Source organism: Culex pipiens, chromosome 2 (assembly GCF_016801865.2).
Source record: "Culex pipiens pallens isolate TS chromosome 2, TS_CPP_V2, whole genome shotgun sequence".
Classification (NCBI taxonomy): domain Eukaryota; kingdom Metazoa; phylum Arthropoda; class Insecta; order Diptera; family Culicidae; genus Culex; species Culex pipiens.
The window spans coordinates 6401051-6420427 of NC_068938.1; the positions used below are offsets into that span (position 1 = coordinate 6401051).

General features: G+C 32.9%; 1 protein-coding gene across 3 annotated transcripts in view; it reads right to left on the reverse strand.

The window, feature by feature from the left end:
* Positions 1-5843: 5843 nt before the first annotated feature.
* Positions 5844-19377, reverse strand: part of LOC120417912 (ankyrin repeat domain-containing protein 29) — a 364199-nt gene continuing 350665 nt past the window's right edge. For 2 of the 3 annotated variants that reach the window (XM_052707274.1, XM_052707275.1), the window contains exons 7-8: positions 15830-16027; positions 5844-10986 (exon numbers count right to left, since the gene is read on the reverse strand). In XM_052707274.1, coding sequence (XP_052563234.1) covers positions 10606-10986; positions 15830-16027 — 579 coding nt within the window. In that variant the 3' untranslated portion in view covers positions 5844-10605. The remainder of the gene's footprint in view (positions 10987-15829; positions 16028-19377) is intronic. The other variant, XR_008211973.1, reaches the window with a different exon arrangement.

Sequence of the window (19377 nt, forward strand, 5' to 3'; positions counted from 1 at the left end):
ATTTTTGATACCCATATTGCCCTAAGTAGTATGGTTCGATTAATGTCCCCCCGGTAGAACCTTTCCCAGGGCACTGGCCACTCCGGGTGTGGCCAATATTCTATCAATGTGGTCCCAACCCCATTGCCCCAAATCATTCTAGTTTTCCGGTCACCTTCCTAACAATCTTCATTAGAACAGAATTCCTCCCAATTTGGTGCACATACTGTGTCGTTCTATGTGTGCGTGTGTGTGTGAGCAATAAAATTACCACCGTGGATCCGTCTTTGACGAAACCGCGATAGGCACTGAAATTTTCTGAGGCTAAGTGCTAGCTTATATAGTTCGCATGAAATGTGGCAACAGTGGTGCCAAACTCTCGCGTGAGAGTTTTGCGAAAGCAGGAGAGGAAGCAACATTTGCTACGTGCTTTCAGCCAATCAGCAGCCGGGATTTTTCTTGCATTAATTTTTTATTTTCATCTTAACTTTTAAGTACTTTAACAAAGTTTTATCAACTTTGTGAGGTAGTCAACTTGTACTTTAAGACTTCCCCTTTCGTTTGGTGTGTAAAACATAAAGATTGTTTGAATGGGGGGGAAGATATAAGCATTTGAAAAACGACAGAAAATCGTTACACTTTCGCTTCGCGAAATTTTGGATTGACACCCGTAGACAGTGCCCTTAGGACAAAGTTCTTTGTCAAAAAAATCCCCCTTAATATCAATATCGAAACCAGATCAACTCAACCGTTCCCGATGTGAACCCATCTGCAATGTAGTTTCTCAGAAAGAGTCACAATCAAAAATCAGTAAGTGTTCCCAGGGTGCAATAAGACCAGCCCACCACACTGACCTCATTTTTCTCTTTACAAAAATCAAATTTCGTTCCAGCCAGCCTGCTGGGTTCCTACTGCTATCTGGTCCAGAAATTCCAGTCTGGTTCAGACCAGCGGGAAAAACCCCGTTCATAATTATCAACCACACTCGGCGGCGAGTGAAATAATTAATTTTATGTGCCTAAAACAAATTGAAACAATAAACCACACCGCACAGTTTGAAACTCTGTTATACATTTTATGCATTGAACAGTGGAAAGAGGAAAAACAAAACGATCGATCAAATAACAATTGTCTGTAAATTTTTATTACCTTTTTCCCCACCGCACTTTGTTTGCTCTCTCGCCATGACTCTATGTGTGTGGAGGGAGGAGAGGAGGTTTGATTACTGAAGGGGGGATCGAGAGGGGAGAGGATGATCAAAAACTAAAAGCTAAAACACATTCAATTTGGGACCTCTCTTTTTAAAACTCTTTGAGTGGACGGTTATTTGGAGACTGACGTTTGACAAGGGCGAATCTTGCTGAATTTTGTAATTTTGTTGGGAGTTTAAATTTTGACAATAACAAGTATTTTTGTCTGAAATTTTTAACTTACGTCATTTCTAAATGTCTTTAAAGCACTTGCACTCATCAAGTTAGCCGATCCAACTATATTTTTTTTCGGGGAAAACCTCCTCATATATTGACACACATGGCCTACTGCGACTGAGCGACTAGAATCCATCCCCGAATGAAGTTTGGCGCGTCCGCTAGTTTGTGTGTGTGTGTGTTTTAGAGTTAGTATGTTTTGCGTGTTTGCCTCTCGGCCCGGCACATCGCAGTATGCATTGGAAATCAAAAACTGAAATTGAATTAATTATGAGCGTTCAGAGTTGGTGAGTGAGTGATGTTTGCTTTCCGAGAGTGGCCAACTTGGATCGGGCGATTTTGATAGCAACTAACTGCACTTGAAGTACTTACATTTAGTTGTAGCGTAAAAGCACTCTTTGCAGCATTTATTTTCATCACTAGAGCCGTTTCAAAATTATGATAATTGATCCTTTCAAAGCAGACCACAAAACAAAATCATCATTTACTCACCAGTCTGGGAATGTGCTCGCACAAGTGCTTCCCAGAGAGTGCGAGAGAAAGAGGATGTAAAAGATCTCCTTTCCTTTTGTCCCGAGGCGACGACGTCGTCGGCGCGACTTCCTTCCAATATTCCGTTCTTACCTTACGCCAATTCTTACTCATTCTTTTGGGTATTGTTTTTTCGCACGACAATATCTCACAACATCCTGTCCGAAGCCGAAGCCGTCCGATGTTAATGTGTTTTTCTTTTCTCAAGGTGCGAAAACCGTTCTGCCGGGAAATGAGAGGCAAAAGAACAAAAGATTTGGATTGGAGTTATGGGTCTTGAAGGGATTTAGCTATTTTTTTTAAATTATTTAAAATTTTATTTTAATAAAACAAACCAAAAGATTAAGCATTCCTGAACCGTGACAAAAATTTAATAGCAAAAGAAAAATGATTGTCGTACATCGCAATTTAGCTCGATATTTTCATGTTAAAATCTTGTTTATGTATTTCAATAAAAATCGAAACTTTACTATGTAGGTAATTACCTTGATTTTCATTTGGTTTCTTTTTTTAACAATAACCATAATTAAAAAAAACTTGAAAAAATAGATATTTGCAAACTATTAAGGCTGGTAGAAATTTTATTAAAAAAATTTTCCATCGGATCACGGTGAAAGGAAAAGAGGGGCAAAAGAGAAGTTTCAAGTCCATTTTTCAAAATTTTTGAAGCGACAAATATCACATCATGCTTTTTACATGTTTTTTTCTGTAATGTAAAAAATTGCTTTTTACATTACAGACTAGACTCAATTATCCGAAGGCCACCCAAATATTTTACTTCGGATAATCGAATATTTTATTGCGTAGTCTTAGTTTCAATTGTCAAGCTTAGGTAAGTTAGTAATTACGCTACTACGCTAATGTGATTCAGAATTTTAAATTCCAAGATGGTGGTCAATATGGCGGTGACGAAATATTGAAAAAATATATTCTAATATTTAATAGGCAATCAACTTTTATAATTTAACTAAAATGGGGTCGCAGAGCTCAAATTTGATGGTAAAAATAAGAAAAAGAAAAAAAACGGATAATCGAGTCTGGACTGTATTACAATTATGCTTCCACCAAAAATTTGTTAAATGTCAGTGAATTTCTGAAAATTTGTTTATTTCTAAAACTAAACTAAAAATGGAAAAAAGCCGTGCTTTTATTTATTAAAATTATAAAAATGAACGTTAACAAAGTGTTTTAATTAGGTGAATGAAAATTAGAATTTTCACAATAATTTTTTTGCTACCCCCTGTTTTTGAAGAGGGTTGAAATAAAATTTCCAATGGCTTAAAATATTTCTTTTCATTTTACAATTATTTAGTCTGGGCAGTTTTTTTTTTCAATTTTACAATTTTTGATAGGTTAGTTAATTTTTTTCAATATTTTTGATCACTTTTTACGCTTTTCATGAAAGTGGTTTCGGTCATTTGATTTTTTTTTGTAATTTTTAATCGAACTGGTGCCATTGGTATGCCCAAAGAAGCAATTTTGCAGCATTAATTTGTCCATATAATTTTCCATACAAATTTGGCAGCTGTCCATGAAAAATGATATATGAAAATTAAAAAATCTGTATCTTTTGAAAGAATTTTTGATCGATTTGCTGTTTTCCGCAAAGTTGTAGGTATGGATATGGACTACACTGAAAAAAATGATACACTGTAAAAAATATTTTGATGATTTTAAATTTCACTTTTTGTCACTAAAACTTACATTTACAAAAAAACACTTTTTGTTTTTTATATATGTTTTAGGGGACATCAAATGCCAACTTTTCAGAAATTTCTAGAATGGGCAAAAAATCTTTGAACAAGTTATGAATTTTTGATCAACACTGATTTTTTCAAAAATAATCGAAATATTGGTCGCACAAATTTTTCAACTTCATTTTTCGATGTAAAATCAAATTTGCAATCAAAAAGTAATTTAGTGTTATTTTGATAAAGTGCATCGTTTCCAAGTTAAGGCCATTTTTAGGTAACTTTTTTAAAAATAGTCGCAGTTTTTCAATTTTTAAATTAGTGCACATGTTTACCCAATCTGAAAACAATATTTTTGAAAGGCTGAGAAAATTTTCTATATTTTGCTGTTTTGAACTTTGTTGAGACGACCTTTAGTTGCTGAGCTATTGCCATGCAAAGGTTTAATAATAGGAAAATTGATGTTTTCTAAGTCTCACCCTGGGTGCTGAATAATGTTTCGCAAAACGGCCTCAATTCGATCCGATCTTGTTCCAAAATTGTTTTTTTTCGCAAGAATGATTTTTTTTGGCTTTTAAGGCCTTGAAGTTGATTTTTTTATAATTAAAATATGAATGTAAGTCTATAAACAATAGAGTCGATGCTATTGTACCATCCAGAAGCTGTCTTAATTGTTTGATTCCGTTTTCAAACCAACTGATTTAGTGAAAGTCTTTTTTGTTTGTTGGATGAGCTTTGCTAGAATTCGCGATGATTTTTCGCTGGACCGGGAAGAGCTGCAGGATTCTAAAATAAGCCAAGGTATTTTGGTATTTATCTTCGACATCGCAGAATGACACTCTTGTCGCAGTTCTTCGTCACCCGTGAAAAAGAAAAAGCTCTTCTAACTGAACGAAACTTGAAATCATTTACAATTTTCCAGCAAAATAATGTAGAAAACTAGACACTGATTATAAAACAACTCATCTACCAGTATGAAAAAAGTCATGCTTATGCTTGAACAGCCACCTAGTTTGTAGTTGTAAACAAAGTGGGATCATTCGAAAATCACGTTACGTATACTCTCTATCCATCACCCAGCTACAAATCGTCCTTTTTAATACCGAAGACACCAAATTGATTAAAAAAATCCTTCAAAAGATACAGATTTTTAATTTTCATACATTGTTTTTGTATGGACAGCTACCAAATTTGTATGGACAAACTAATGATGCAAAATGGCTTCTTTGGGCATACCGAAGGCACCAAAAAAGTTTCAGTCGAATTAAAAAATACAAAAATTAATATTCTAAAAAAAAACCGATTTCGTAGAGAATTGCTCAGCTGAGAAAAGCCAAGAAAATGCGAAGCAGATCCAGTACCCAGCTTTCCGACCATCACCGTTTTTGCTCACGTTCCACGACATTATTCAATTTTCTTCCGTTCGCTTTTCTTCGATTGTTGGTTTGATTTTCCCGAACATTCTTCAGGGGCAAAAAGCTTTGCAGGACTTGTAATTGAATAACATGGTCCTTGAGACGGCATTTTGGGGTGTGATTTTGGTTTATTTTGGTTGTTTTTGGGAATGTCCTATGACAATTGTGATGGTCAAGGAATGAGTTATGTTCTGTGGTATTTTTGGATACTTACTAAATTTCATCAAACTTCATTCGATATCGAACAAATCTGAAAAGCGATTGAAATTCCATTCTATGCACTGAATAAAATCAACTCTATAGATCAAAGGAATGCAACAGCAAACGTCATCAAATATTTATTTATTATTAAATTTCGTTTCAATGTCAAGTGATTTCAGAGTGGAGCGGGACTTGTATCATCGAAATGGTAAAAATGCTTTTTTTTTGGGTATTCATTACGACTCTGCTTTATTGCAATTTATTGCGTTACAACTTTAACGATTTTTCTGTTTGTTTATATTGCTTCCTGCTTGTAGTATTTGTAGTGTTAATTGTAACAAATTTGCGTGCGCATTTTATTGCGTGTTTCTTGCATTTGTTATTTCACTGGCTTATTTTATGTTATTTTGGGTTAGTTTATTTTCTCAGTGTGCTTCAACGATCTGTAACAGTGTGCTTTTGCGATTAACTTTTTTATTACTACTCAACATTCCTATATTTACTGCCTGGAACCGGCTTGGTCACTTGTGCCTTAACTTGTCGTTTTACCTTTGTTTTATTGTTTATTTGTTCAGTTATTGAGCCGAGCTTGCTACTAATCTACATCAAGCCGAGGGACGTTTCATCGATCTGCGCCGAAGGCAATTTCCCTTTAGTTAACTTTATTTTTTTATGCGTGTCAGAGAAAGGGCTCGAACATCTAGTGAGTGTAAGAGTGAGTGAGAGAAAGAGGACCGATTGGCGCCCGTGATATCGAATCACGATACTACACTATAAGTACACACGCAGAAAAGAGAGAGACAAATAGAGAGAAAAGTAGTAAAAAGTCAATTAATTTCTACGACACTGCACTGTGTTTATCAGCGAATCATCAATAAGAGAGGTAATATCTACAAAAGTGCGTCGTCGCCTGCTTTGACCTCCTCTTTGGACACTTTCAGCTACTGTGTGACTGACTGCTACAAATCTAAGCCGATTTGGGTGTGATTAGTTGTGTGTGTGTGTATTTTCATCTGAGCTTTGGAACTTTTAATGGGTTTATTTTGTATGCCTTTTTGTTAGCTTTGAGGTTAAGGGTATGTTATCTGTATTTATTTTCTATTTATGCGCATATTTGTGTGATTCTTGCTGTGAGAAGAAAATTTCTTCTTTTATTTGCTACTATATTTTATGCATTTTTGATGGAGCTGCTGATTTCGGGAGAGCGTGTTGTTTCGGTAAGGGGAGGTATGCACCAATATCCTTGTTGTTACAAATGTAAAAAAAAAATAGAGAAATTTAAAAAATATGAGTAAGCATTTTTCCATATCAAAGTAAATAAACCAGCAGATGTCTGAAAAACTGAATAACGATAAAGTTTTTTCTTGTGTCGATTGTCTTTTCTTATTAACTGCAATTCTTGAAAAGTTTCTTATCATCAGAATCCAAAAAAAATATTTACAGTGAATCTCAAAACAAGCATGTAGAAAATAATTTATTAAGGATAAATTCAAATTTGCAGCGTAATTTAAAAATAAGAATTGCATAAAGATGCACAAACTTTATTTGTTGATATAATTATATTTAAATTGAATCACATGATCAGGTCATTGCAAATTTGAGTTCAATTTTTGTCCCCCTCTCCCCTTTCAAAATAAATTCAAGAAGTGAGGAGGCAAAGCACAATAATTGAACCAAAATTAAAATTTTCATTCGAAAAACTAGTTATTTCGATTGTGAACTATTCAAACTACATTTTAAAAGTGAAGTTTTTTTTATTGATTAATTGATATTTTGCCAACATGTGATAACTGTAACAATGTATGTATGTATACATTATTTAGTATCACTATTACTATCTTCTCATTCAAAATTTGGATAAACTAGACTTAAAATTTGTTTTTAATTGTTTTTGTCCCCTTCCCTCTCGACCTTGACTAGAGCCGAGAAACAAAAACTTTAATTTAAATCTGTATCAACCGAATAATTTACCGTTTGTATTTACCAATTAAAAAAATCATTGTTTTTGATGATTTTTAATAGTTTCAAAAAGATTTAAAATAATTTTAATTTGAGTAAAAATTGTTGAAAAGTTTTATATGAAAAAATCACAAGGAATTTAAGCGGTAACCAAGATAGCATTAAAAATTTCAGAAAAGTTAATTTTGTTTTGTGAATCTTAATCGTTTGCGAATAAATTAAAAAAAAATCAATTCGCTGCAATTTTATATTGATTTATCGGCCTTTGAAAAAATGAATAAAAAATTGCTGAGACATAGCATTGCAAAGAATTGAATTGAAAAAAAACAATGAATTATTTAATGGAATTTTTAAGACTTATTGAAATGTTTGGCTTAATTAACAAGTTTTGTAATATTTTTATATGATGCATTGAAAAATTCGCTTCAGTTTGAGGTTTCAATTTTGAAAATTGGACTAACATCGTGAATTGATAAATAGAAGCGGACTTAAAAAAAACTAAGAAATTTTATATTTTCTCAATTCAAATTCGAAGCAATGCTATAAGATTCTCAAAGCCCAGTAAGGCTAGTTCAACAGAAAAAAGCGTATTTTTTTATTTAGAAACAAAATCTATCACAAAACGCGTTATGCATCATTTCAATCATGGTAATATAAAAAAAGCAAAATATCAAAAAAATTACGAATTTTTTTTTACGTAAGTGTTTTTTTCCGATATGTGATCTCAAGATTTGTTAAAATATTAGTCTGTAATGTTTTGCCCCTTATTTTTTTGGGGAAATTTGGGACCAAAAACATTAAATAAATGTTGCAACGGTCCAATGAAATTCTAACGAATTATTTTGCTTATAATTAACATGACAATTGTTCAAAAATTACAGAGTACTTTTTGATTGCAGTAACCTTTAAAAAAAATGTAGTGCATTTTCAACTAAAACCGATGCATTTTACAAAAAAAAATCTTTGTCCCTCGGCTCTAGTCGTGGTCGAGGAGAAGGAGGCAAAAAATAAAACATTGAATCAAAAAGCCATAGTCTCAACATTTGAATGAGATAAAATGTGTTTCAAAATGCATTTTACACTAGTTCAGTTGTTTTTCAGTTTTCAAAAAAAGTATCGAAAGTACATCGAAAATTCACAAATATTCTGGATTTTTTTTAATATACCCAAACATCCTAAAATGATTCTAAAAGCAGGGGAATGCATTTGATATGATTGATTTAATTTGATTGTACTTGAAATTCTAGTGGAATAGAAATTTTGAAGTTTTTGAAAAAACAGTGTTTGGCCCTCAGATTTTTCTGGCCGAAGAAAATACAGATTTTTAAGAGAGCAACTTAGACTTAGATCATAAATAAAATATATTTGTGCTTTATGATTCGCATGATTCTTTGTAGCAAATTTATTCTAATTACCATCCTCTAGGCATGTTTATCAAAATAAACTGCAATTATTTTTCAAGGTTTCCCCCCACAAAACAGGAACAAAAAAATACTTTTTGAAAAAAAACATCGCAATTTAAACAGAAACAGAAGTCCAAAGAATCAAAATTAATTTTAAATGCACTTTACTGAGCTTATATTAATATTTAACATGCTTTGGCTCGCTTTAAAATGTTTAGTTTTTTTTTTGTAAAATTGCAGCAAAATGTTTTTCTTTCACATTTTTTTGTAAATACAGTCCAGACTCGATTTTCCGAGGGCCTTGGCAATATTTCACTTCGGGTTATCAAATCACGAAATCAGAAAAATATTTGATTGAGGACATTTAAAAAAAATCTTAATTGCACTTTTTTAAAATCTATAAAAATCAGGAAGCACACATTTTTTTTCTAAAATTGCTAAATTTCAATGAAAATTCAAGTGCAATTAGATGAAATCAATCAAATCAAATGCATTCTCCTGTGTTTAGAATCATTCTAGGTTGTTTGGGTTTATTAAAAAAAATCTTTCAAATCATTAAAAAACTGTAAATTTTCGATGTACAGAATCTCAGGAAGTTTTTTTTTTGCTAAAATTTTTGTTTCCGTTGAATCTTACTTTTTTGAAAAGTAGTGTTTTGCAAAGCAACTTAACTAGTGCAAAATGCATTTTAAAACAGATTTTTTCGTTGTCTTGTTTTTGAATGTTGATGTCGTATGTCCTCTGAACTGCTCTAAGGTGATGTGGAATTTTCAATTCCAAAATGGCGATGATGAAATATTGAAAAAATGCATTTTCCAATTTGATATGCAGCCAACCATTCAAATTTGACAAAAAGGGGTAGCAGAACTCAAATAAAAAAGGGAATAAAAAATACAAACAAAAAATGTTGTTCGTGATTCGATTATCTGAAGTCCAATACAAACCTTCAGTTAATCCAACTTTTGATAATTAAAACATCGGATAATCGAGGCTTCGGAAAATCGAGTCAGGACAATACTCAGACATTTTGAAAAATAATAACTGGCTTGGCATGCAATGTATTTAAAAACCACTTTATGCGTTCAAATATTGAAACCATGACACGGTATTTCAATTTAAATATTTTTTTACAATTTATGATACAACATTAAAGATTCTTAATTGATGTCATGAAAATTCTCATTTTAAACGATTTTCCATTTAAACGCTCCCATTTTTTGTGTGTTAATTTTGAAAATGTGAGACGAAACCATTAGTTATAAATAATATTGAAAAAATGTTGTAATTTCAGCTACGATTATAAAAATGTTAATGATGATCACATTTATTTTGGTGCATACCGCCCCTTCTCACCCTGCGCGCCTCTCTTCAGTTTATCGCGTGCATCGCAGAGCTTCTCTTCAAACGCATCAATTCGTGATTTCATATCTCTATTTCACCCGCGGATTCACTCCGTTCGCCACTAATCAATAATTAAATGTTTTGACATTTGATTAAGATTATGATTTCTTCTTTCTTACCTTTCTTTTCTTCTCTCCATCTGCTTCTGTCCACTTTCCACTCAGCTCGCGAGCTTTCATCGCGCTGCTCGCGATGATGGTTGATGATCTCCTCTTCTTCTCTTTGTTTCTACGTCGTGATCTTTGGTCATTCCCTCCTAAAAATCGAAAGCTCCTAGCGGTTACTTCAACTAGCTTAATTCGTGACTAAACTGGACGACTGTGTGTTTTCAAGAGTTGTTGTGTTTGCGGTGTGTCGGAATTCACCTCTCTTTTTTATTGCTACCTTAATTCTTCCCCCAAACTCCACACACACACGCTAATTTGTTAGTCTAATTTTTCTATCTGTTGCATTTTATGAATAAATTATAGTGAAAGAAAGGCAAAACAAAAAAAACTGGCCACGAATCCGGAACCACCGGTCTCACCTTAACGACATTATTTCAATCTCTTCCGCCGCCGCCGCCGCCACTGGAAGACGACGAAACGGTGGCCTCGGCCTAGCTGGTGATGGCCACCGAGTTGACCACCGAGGCCGTCGTGTTTCCGCTGGTGGCCACCGTGACCGTGCTGACCGCGGCGGCCTTGGCACTTTGGTGGCGCAAAAAGTGCTCGCGATCCTTCAGGTACTGGTAGACGGCGTGGTACTTTTGTTGGCGCGAAATTTGCAACGGCGTCAGTCCTTCGGCGTTCTTGGCCAGGATGTCCGCGCCGGCACCGATCAGCTGCTTGACCACCGGCAGGTGGCCAAAGAGGGCGGCCGCGTGCAGGGCTGTTTCGCCGTTCGGGATCTGGCCCAGGTTGGGGCGGTACTTGAGGAGTTCGTGCACGACGGAGCTGTGGCCCTTGTGGGCCGCCTTGAAGAGGGCCGTGGCACCGTCCTGAGGGAGAAGGGGAGAAAAGTTATTTTTAATAAATTGGGAGAGAAAATGTTACGTAGTTTAATCTGTTTCAATTGAACTTTCATTTTATCTTTTAAAAAATTCAAAACTTTAAAAAACCTTTGCAAAACACTAAAACAACAAAATAAATTTCTAATTTTGGAAAAAGTTGTCATATTCGATAACATTATTTTGGTTGATCGTAGGTTAAAATAACTAAATCTTCCTGTTCCCGTAGTCTCTATGGAGCAATTCCAGCTCAATTTTTATTTTCTGGTACTTTTGTACCCGACCCTCTCCGATTTCAATGAAACTTTGTAAACATGTTATCCTAGGCCTGTATAAGCCATTTTTGTGTATATGGAGCCAATAGTACTTGAAAATAACATTTGAGAAGGGCGTAAGGTATTTGAATATTTTTGTATTTTGTAATTTAAAAATTTCTGTATCTCGAAGCCGTTGCGTCGTTTCAAAAAGTGTTCAAAGACAAACTTGGAAGAAATTGGACGGGCTTTCTAAAAAAAAATACACTGAAACAAAAATACACGCCACATCTATGAGATTTTTTGATTTTTAAGTCTAAACTTAAATTTAAAGGTGATGTCACGATTTTTTTTCGTTCAAAATTTTTGAGGGAATAGCCTAATATGTTACTAAAAGACTGATGAAAAATGCAGGATGGTTTGTTTCTCCTAAAAAAATACAAAAATCATTTACTAAAACTGTTTTTTTGAAAAGTGATCTAAATGTCAAAATTTTTGAAAACCGGTAGTGGGAATCGATTTTTCAGACAATTTTACATAAAAGTCTCCATATTGACCATTGTCCTACGTTCCATCCTTAGGAAGATACAACGGTTTTAAAAATGAAAATGTTGAAAAAACGGGGTTTTTGATGGTTTTTCAACATTTTCATTTTCAAAACCGCGGTATCTTCCCAAGGATTGGACATAGAACAATGGTCAATATGGAGACTTTTATATAAAATTGTCTGAAAAATCGATCCCCACTATCGGTAATCAAAAATTATGACGTTTAACCCCTTTAAAAAAAAAAACAGTTTCAGTAAATGATTTTTGTATTTTTTTAGGAGAGAAATACCATCCTGCCTTTTTTGTCAGTGTTTTGGTAACATTTTAGGCTATTTCCTCAAAAATGTTGAACGAAAAATGAAATGGCGTGGCGTGTATTTTTGTTTCAGTGTACTTTTTTCAGAAAGCACGTCCAATTTCCTACAAGTTTGTCTTTGACCACTTTTTGATACGACGCAACGGCTTCGAGATACAGTAATTTTTAAATTACAAAATACAAAAATATTTAAAAACCTTACGCCCTCCTCAAATGTTATTTTCGAGTACTATTGGCTCCATATACACAAAAATGGCTTATATAGGCATAGGATAACATGTCTACAAAGTTTCATTGAAATCAGAGAGGGTCGGGAACAAAAGTACCAGAAAAATCCCCGATTTGAGCTGGAATTGCTCTATGCAGAAAATAAAATTTTAAATACATAAAAAAGAAGCAAATAAACTGTTCTAAAAGTTAAGAAATTTTAATGATTTTATCCCTTCACAACCGATTATGATATGAATTGTTTCACACCAATGTTTTCAAAATGGTGATTTTCTTGAGGCTAAAAGTTGGGTTTTGAACAATGTATGATTTTTTTTTTATTTGAATGAAACTTTGTATGTTATTTTGCTGACATATATTTTGCATCATTAATTCGTCAAAATAAGCCTCCATAAAATTATGGCAGCTGTCCATAAAAAAACCGTACCTTGAGAACCGTACCTTGAGAATACGTTATTCTATTTGGTGTCTTCGGAATATCTGTAGGGAAAATCTATATGCACCCTAAAAAAATCGTTTTTTCACACAAATAAATGATTTCCTAAAAAAACCATTTTTTTATTGTCATCTTTGTCCAATTTGTCAAAATTTATTTGCATTTGCAGAATGTGTTAAGAACTGATCGGAATGAATACACGGATTTTTTACAGTTTTTCTTGAACCTCACAGGATTGACATCGAAATCCTTGAATCTATGAAGCAAGGGTTTCCAGAAGAATTTGTTACTTGCCAGTCTGCCAATTCATTACTAAAATTACTGCAGAGGTTGAAATGAATCATTACCTTAAATTATAAGTTATTTTCACTTAAAAAAAACTAAAGCCGTTGCAAATGTTTTTCAAAGTTAATGTCACCCCCCCCCCCCCGCCCCTCCCTCTTAAAAATCGTTTCGAAAATCAGGGGGCAAAACAATTACTCATCCGACCGCTCTTTGAAAAATTAAATAAAAATAAACGTTGGCAGCTTAGAGAAGAACTGAGAGTGTTTCTTTTCGTTAAAAGTTCTAAATTAAGCAAGTTTATTAAGTTTTACAAATATGGATTAAATTTAAATTTTTATTATTTTTAAAAAAATAGCAGAAAGTTTCAAATTCAAATAATAAAAATTTAACCCAAAATTTTCGATGTATCGTGAGTTAAAAAATTATTACAAATTGACGTATTTCCAAAAATTTAAACTCCAAGCGGACCAAAAAACATTCTTTCCATGATTTAAACATTTCATTAAAAAGACTGTTGTTAATTAAAAACCAGTAAAATTTAAGTTATGACGAAACATTTTTTGTTTCAAAAAATAAAATTTGATAATACAGTACAACGAAGTTTCACAAAAATTCAAATATTTTTTAACTGGTTCAATCATGCTTGACATTAATATCAATGCAGTTAAATGTATTTATTATTGTTTCCAGGTTATTGTTGGTCAAATTCCATTAAATTGTTTAAGATTTTTGAAAAAGAATCTCTCAATACAAACAAACACGTAAAAACTTTCCAGTTTTCCGCATCTAAAAATGATTTTCAAAATATAGTGTGACAATATTTTCGATTTTTTTTATTAAATATCTTTTTTTTTAAACCATTACTTTTGGTATCAGATATTTTGAAAATTCAACGTTTAGTGACAAATAGTCCAATAAAAACTGATTTTTTTGTCCGTGTCATCAAAACAAAAAAAAAATCTTAAAACTTCAAATTAAAAAAAAAGTGGAAAATTGCAATTTTTAGGTTGATTATAATTTTTCCCTCAGAATATTAGCCAATTCTTATTGCGGACTTTGAACGATAAAAAATATTTCAAAGATTTGAGGCATTATTTCAAAAACTGCGTTTTTGCAATTCCGAAATTACTCACTTTTCCTGTAATTTTTGAACGCCGAAATAGCCTTCTTTTCTGTACCATTAATAACAGAATCGAATAGTTACTTAACACATGAATGTTTGACTAAAAATTACATTCAAAAAGCGATTTTCGAAATTGCAAAAAATGTTGTTAGCAACTCGTGCCAAAACTTGATTTATTCAGCACTCGTCATATTTATCCAACTCGTTAAACCTTGTTTGGATAAATGAACGACTCGTGCTGAAAAAATCTTCTTTTCGCAACTTGTTGCATGAACTACAATTGAAGATATTTTATATCTGATTTTTAGTATTCAAGCAAAATTTCAAAAAGTTTCGCTTTTAACATTGAAAATTAAGTCCAAATATATTGAATATATGATTGCACTTCTTTTTTTAGGAAAAATAATTTTCAAAGCATCAAACCAGCAATCAATTAAAAAAATCTAAAAATGTTGGTGGATGTTACCAATAACCACTTTTTAAAAAAGTATCATAAACTCAAAACATTTTTGTTTGATATAAGTTCGGCTTTGAAAGAAAAATAGTTTTATTTATTTTTTCATATCCGGCCTCAAAACACATTGTCTAAAAAGTGAGATGTCCAAGATACAGATTTTTGAAAATAAAGTCTGATCTATTTCTAAACAATTACAAAAATACACAACAACTTGTTTGAGCTGTTTTTACCTTTTATGATTAAATCAAAAATCAAATCTCATGTCATTTAAAACAAAAGGCTAATGATAAAAAACACTTCACAAAAATCCTTGTTTTTTTTTCTTTTCTTTAAATACATTTTTTTCAAAAAAAAAAACAAGGAAAAAAACAAAATCAAAGGAAAAGGCTTGTTGACTTTTGAAAAATATGCAATCGCGAATATTTCAATGAAGAAATTTTAGAAGATTTAACTTTAGTTAAATTTAAAAAAATAAGGCAGGAATTTCCAAAATACTGTTATTCATTTACTAGACTTTTATTTAAACCAGTGAAAAACATTTTTTTTTCGCTTCAGCATTTTCAGCTGAATAGTGGTAAATTTGCTATTTTTTTATTTTTATCAGTTCAAAAGTTTTATTATGTTGAGCTGTTTTTTTAATTACCCCGAATCTTTTGTATTTTTTGACCTTAAAACACTTTTTTAAATCTTATTGTTTTATATATCTCTGCTTAACGTTTGTATTAAAAATAAAACGCAAAATAAAGAGTCAAGTGATTGTTACTTTTCTGAAATATTTTAAATCAAGTTATTTTTTTAATCAAACAAAATATTTTATCTATCATAAGTCCATTATAATTTTATTTTATGTTTTTAAACTTAAAAAAATGTTTTTTTCATAAATTTATTACATTTTTAAATTTTTTGACAGAAGCTAAACTTGCATAATTCAAAAAGCATGTTGTGATTCATTTTGCTTTTTTTTTTAAATTTAGCCTGAATTAAAAAAAAATGCGACCTCGGCCAGTGCTGAGTGACAAAATTCTAAATAAAATTTGTAGTAACCTAAAGTGACTTTTATGTAAAATTTTCTCAAAAACTTCGTGTTACACAAAAGTATGTGGCATTATCAACATATTACCGATTAGCCTGCTTCGATCATGCTTTCTTACCCCAATCAAAGCACCCCATGACCCTCCAATACTCACACATCGCACCGCATCCACGAAGGCCCCGTGCAGCAGCAGCAGCTTCACGATGTGGTCGTGTCCCATCTGGGCCGCTATCCAGAGCGGGGTGGCCCCGTCGTTCCGTGGCGTATCCGGATGGGCTCCGGCCGCCAACAACAACTTCAGCACCGCACTGTGCCCGTTCTGGGCCGCGATAAAGAGCGGTGTCGCGTGGTCCTGGTTGGAGGAAGAAAAAGAAAAAAAAAACTCATAATAATTAGAGTTCTTTTTCTCTACTTTAATTTTTTTTTGAAGAGCCGGGAAAAAGGATAATCTCGTTAACATTATATTTATACACTGGTCCGAATAGCGAATATGAACTTTCCAACTTGAAACAACTGCTTGAGCGTGCAAGTACCCGAAAAAAAGTTTCACAAACCTCATCCGTACTTCAAAATAAAAACCAGCACGGTCTGGCCAATGTTTGGACCTCGCTTCTCAGGACCACTTTAGTTTGCGCGAAGTTTTGATATTATTTTATACTCTTTTTTTTCGCCCTTCTCACTTCTTAGAACTTGGCTTCTCTCTTAACCAAGTGACGTTGTTGTTGTTTTTTCTGTTCTTTATTTTGCCTCTTTTCAGTTTCAAACTTGATCCGCTCTTCAAGTTGTTGCACTCCTCCTTCATAGACGAGTTTTGTGTGTGTGTTTTTTTTTTACTCATTTTGCAAATTCTTTCCGTCTTCTTTCTCCCTTTTCTGGACTCAGACGCTGTCGACGGGATTTTGACCACCGGACCAACCAGCTTCAAGTCCTAAAGTGATATGTATTTAGTTTCAATAAGTTTTTTTTTTAACTTCACTCATTGCCTGCTTCGTTCGAACGGCTTGGATGCTGCTCTTAACTCGGTTAACTCGCCTGCTTCGACTTGTTCAGTTTCTGCCACTTTATCACAAAAAAAAAACTTTCCGGGCTACTGTGTTTATTATTTTAAAAACATGATTAAGATGCTTGAACTGGAACTTGCAGTGGGACGGGGATTTGATGGCGCGGCGGCACACACAAATTGGTCGTGTCCGTGACGAGCGAGTGTGTGGATCAAAGGGAACGATCGATCTGATTTTGGAAGAACTGTTGCCAGAATACTTAGATTGGGTTCTGATTTTAAGTGAGCCCTTTAGATGTTAGTAAAATATTTTTTTTCTTATAGACCGATACAAATATTTTTCAAATGGCGGACAGGAGAAAAAAATATACAAAAATTACAAAAATGAAAAAACAAGCCATGCTCTCAACATAAGAATAAAAATTGTGTTTTGAAATGCATTTTACACGGATAGAAATCCTGTCCGGGAAATCGACAACATTGTTGTCGATTTGCTCTAAAATTCGTTTCGTAATGTTGTCGACCAGTCGTCCGGTAACATTTGCATTGAAATCGACAACAATGTTCTCGATTCTGAAGCGTGACGATTGGGTACGCCTGGCTCAAAACAAAAAGCACGCAGCCATCCCAAACGAAGGGTGGCGGTTTAATCGGTTTTTGAATTGACCGTTGGTTTTGGTTTTCGAATTGACCGTTGGATATTTCTTTTGGTTCAGTAAAACAGTTGATTCGTTTTTTTTATTTATTGAGGCAAAAAATACATCATTAATTAACAAACTAATCTTTGTGTGTGTGTGTGTGTGTGTGTGTGTGTGTGTGTGTGTGTGTGTGTGTGTGTGTGTGTGTGTGTGTTTGTTTGGAATATGGGAATACAAGAAATTAGTGTTTTTACAATCAGGAAACATGGGGATCTGGGGATTGAAGAATGTGGAGTTTTTGGGAATATGGGATTTTTTGAATCTGGGAATCCCGAATCAAAATTAGGGAATTTGTGATTTTAGGAACTTGGTATTATGTAATTTTAGAGATTTGGGAATATCGAAATAAGAAAATTTTGGAATTCAAGAACCTGATAATGTGGGATTTTGAGATTTAGGAATTAAGGAATTAAGGAATTAAGGAATTTGGGAATTTGGGAATTTGGGAATTTATGAATTTAGGAATTTAGGAATTTAGGAATTTAGGAATTTAGGAATTTAGGAATTTAGGAATTTAGGAATTTAGGAATTCAGGAATTTAGGAATTTAGGAATTTAGGAATTTAGGAATTTAGGAATTAAGGAATTTAAGAATTTGGGATTTTGGGAATTGAAGAATTTGGGGATTTGTGAATTTGGGGATTTGGGAATTTAGGAATTTGAGAATTTAGGAATTTAGGAATTTGGAAATTTGAGAATTTGGTAATTTGGGAATTTAGAAATTTAAGAAATTGGAATTTAGGAATTTAAGAATTAGGGATTTGAGAATTTAGGAATTTAGGAATTTGAGAATTTAGGAATTAAGGAATTTGGCAATTTAAGAATTTGATAATTTTGGAATTTGGGAATTTAAGAATTTGGGAATTTAGGAAAATGTGAATTTGTGAATTTGGGATTTTAAGAATTTGGGAATTTAGAAATTTGAGAATTTGTGAATTTGGGATTTAAAATTGAGAATTTGGGAATTTGAGAATTTGGGAATTTAAGAATTTGGGAATTTAAGAATTTGGGAATTTGGGAATTTGAAAATTTGGGAATTGTGGAATTTGGGAATTAGTGAATTTGTTAATTTGGGAATTTAAGTATTTGGGAATTTGAGAATTTGGGAATTTGTGAATTTGGGAATCTGGGGATTTGGGAATTTGGGAATTTGGGAATTTAGAAATTTAGAAATTCAGGAATTTGGAATTTAGGAATTTAGGAATTAAGGAATTTAAAAATTTAGTAATTTAGGAATCCAGGAATTTAGGAATTTAGGAACATAGGAAATAGAGAATTTGGGAATGTAAGAATTTGGGAATTTTGGAATTTGAGAATTAAGGAATTTGGGAATTTGGGATTTTGGGAATTTGAGAATTTGAAAATTTGAGAATTGGGAAATTTGGGAATTTAGGAATTTAAGAATTTAGAAATTCAGGAAATTAGGAATTTAGGAATTCAGGAATTGAGGAATTTAGGAATTTAAGAATTTAGGAATTCAGGAATTTAGGAATTTGGGAATTAAAGAATTTGGGAGTTTGGGAATTTAAGAATTTGGGAATTTGGGAATCTGTGAATTTGGGAATTTGGGACATTGAAATTTGAGAATTTGGGAAATTAAGAATTTAGGAATTTGGGAATTTGGGAATTTGTGAGTTCGGGAATTTAGTAATTGAAGAATTTTTGAATTTGGGAATATAAGAAATTGGGAATTTGGGAATTTGAGAATTTAAGAATTTAGAAATTAGGGAATTTCCGAATTAAGGAATTTGAGAATTTAGGAATTTGGAATTCAGGAATTTGGAAATTTAAGAATTTGGCAATAGGGAAATTTGGGGATTTGTTAATTTTGGAATTTGTGAATTTAAGAATTTGTGAATTTGGGAATTTGGAAATTTGGGAATTTGGAAATCTGGGAATTTAAGAATTTGGGAATTTGAAAATTTGGGAATTGGGGAATTTGGGAATTAGTGAATTTGTTAATTTGGGAAGTTGGGAATTTGGGAATTCGGGAATTCAGGAATTT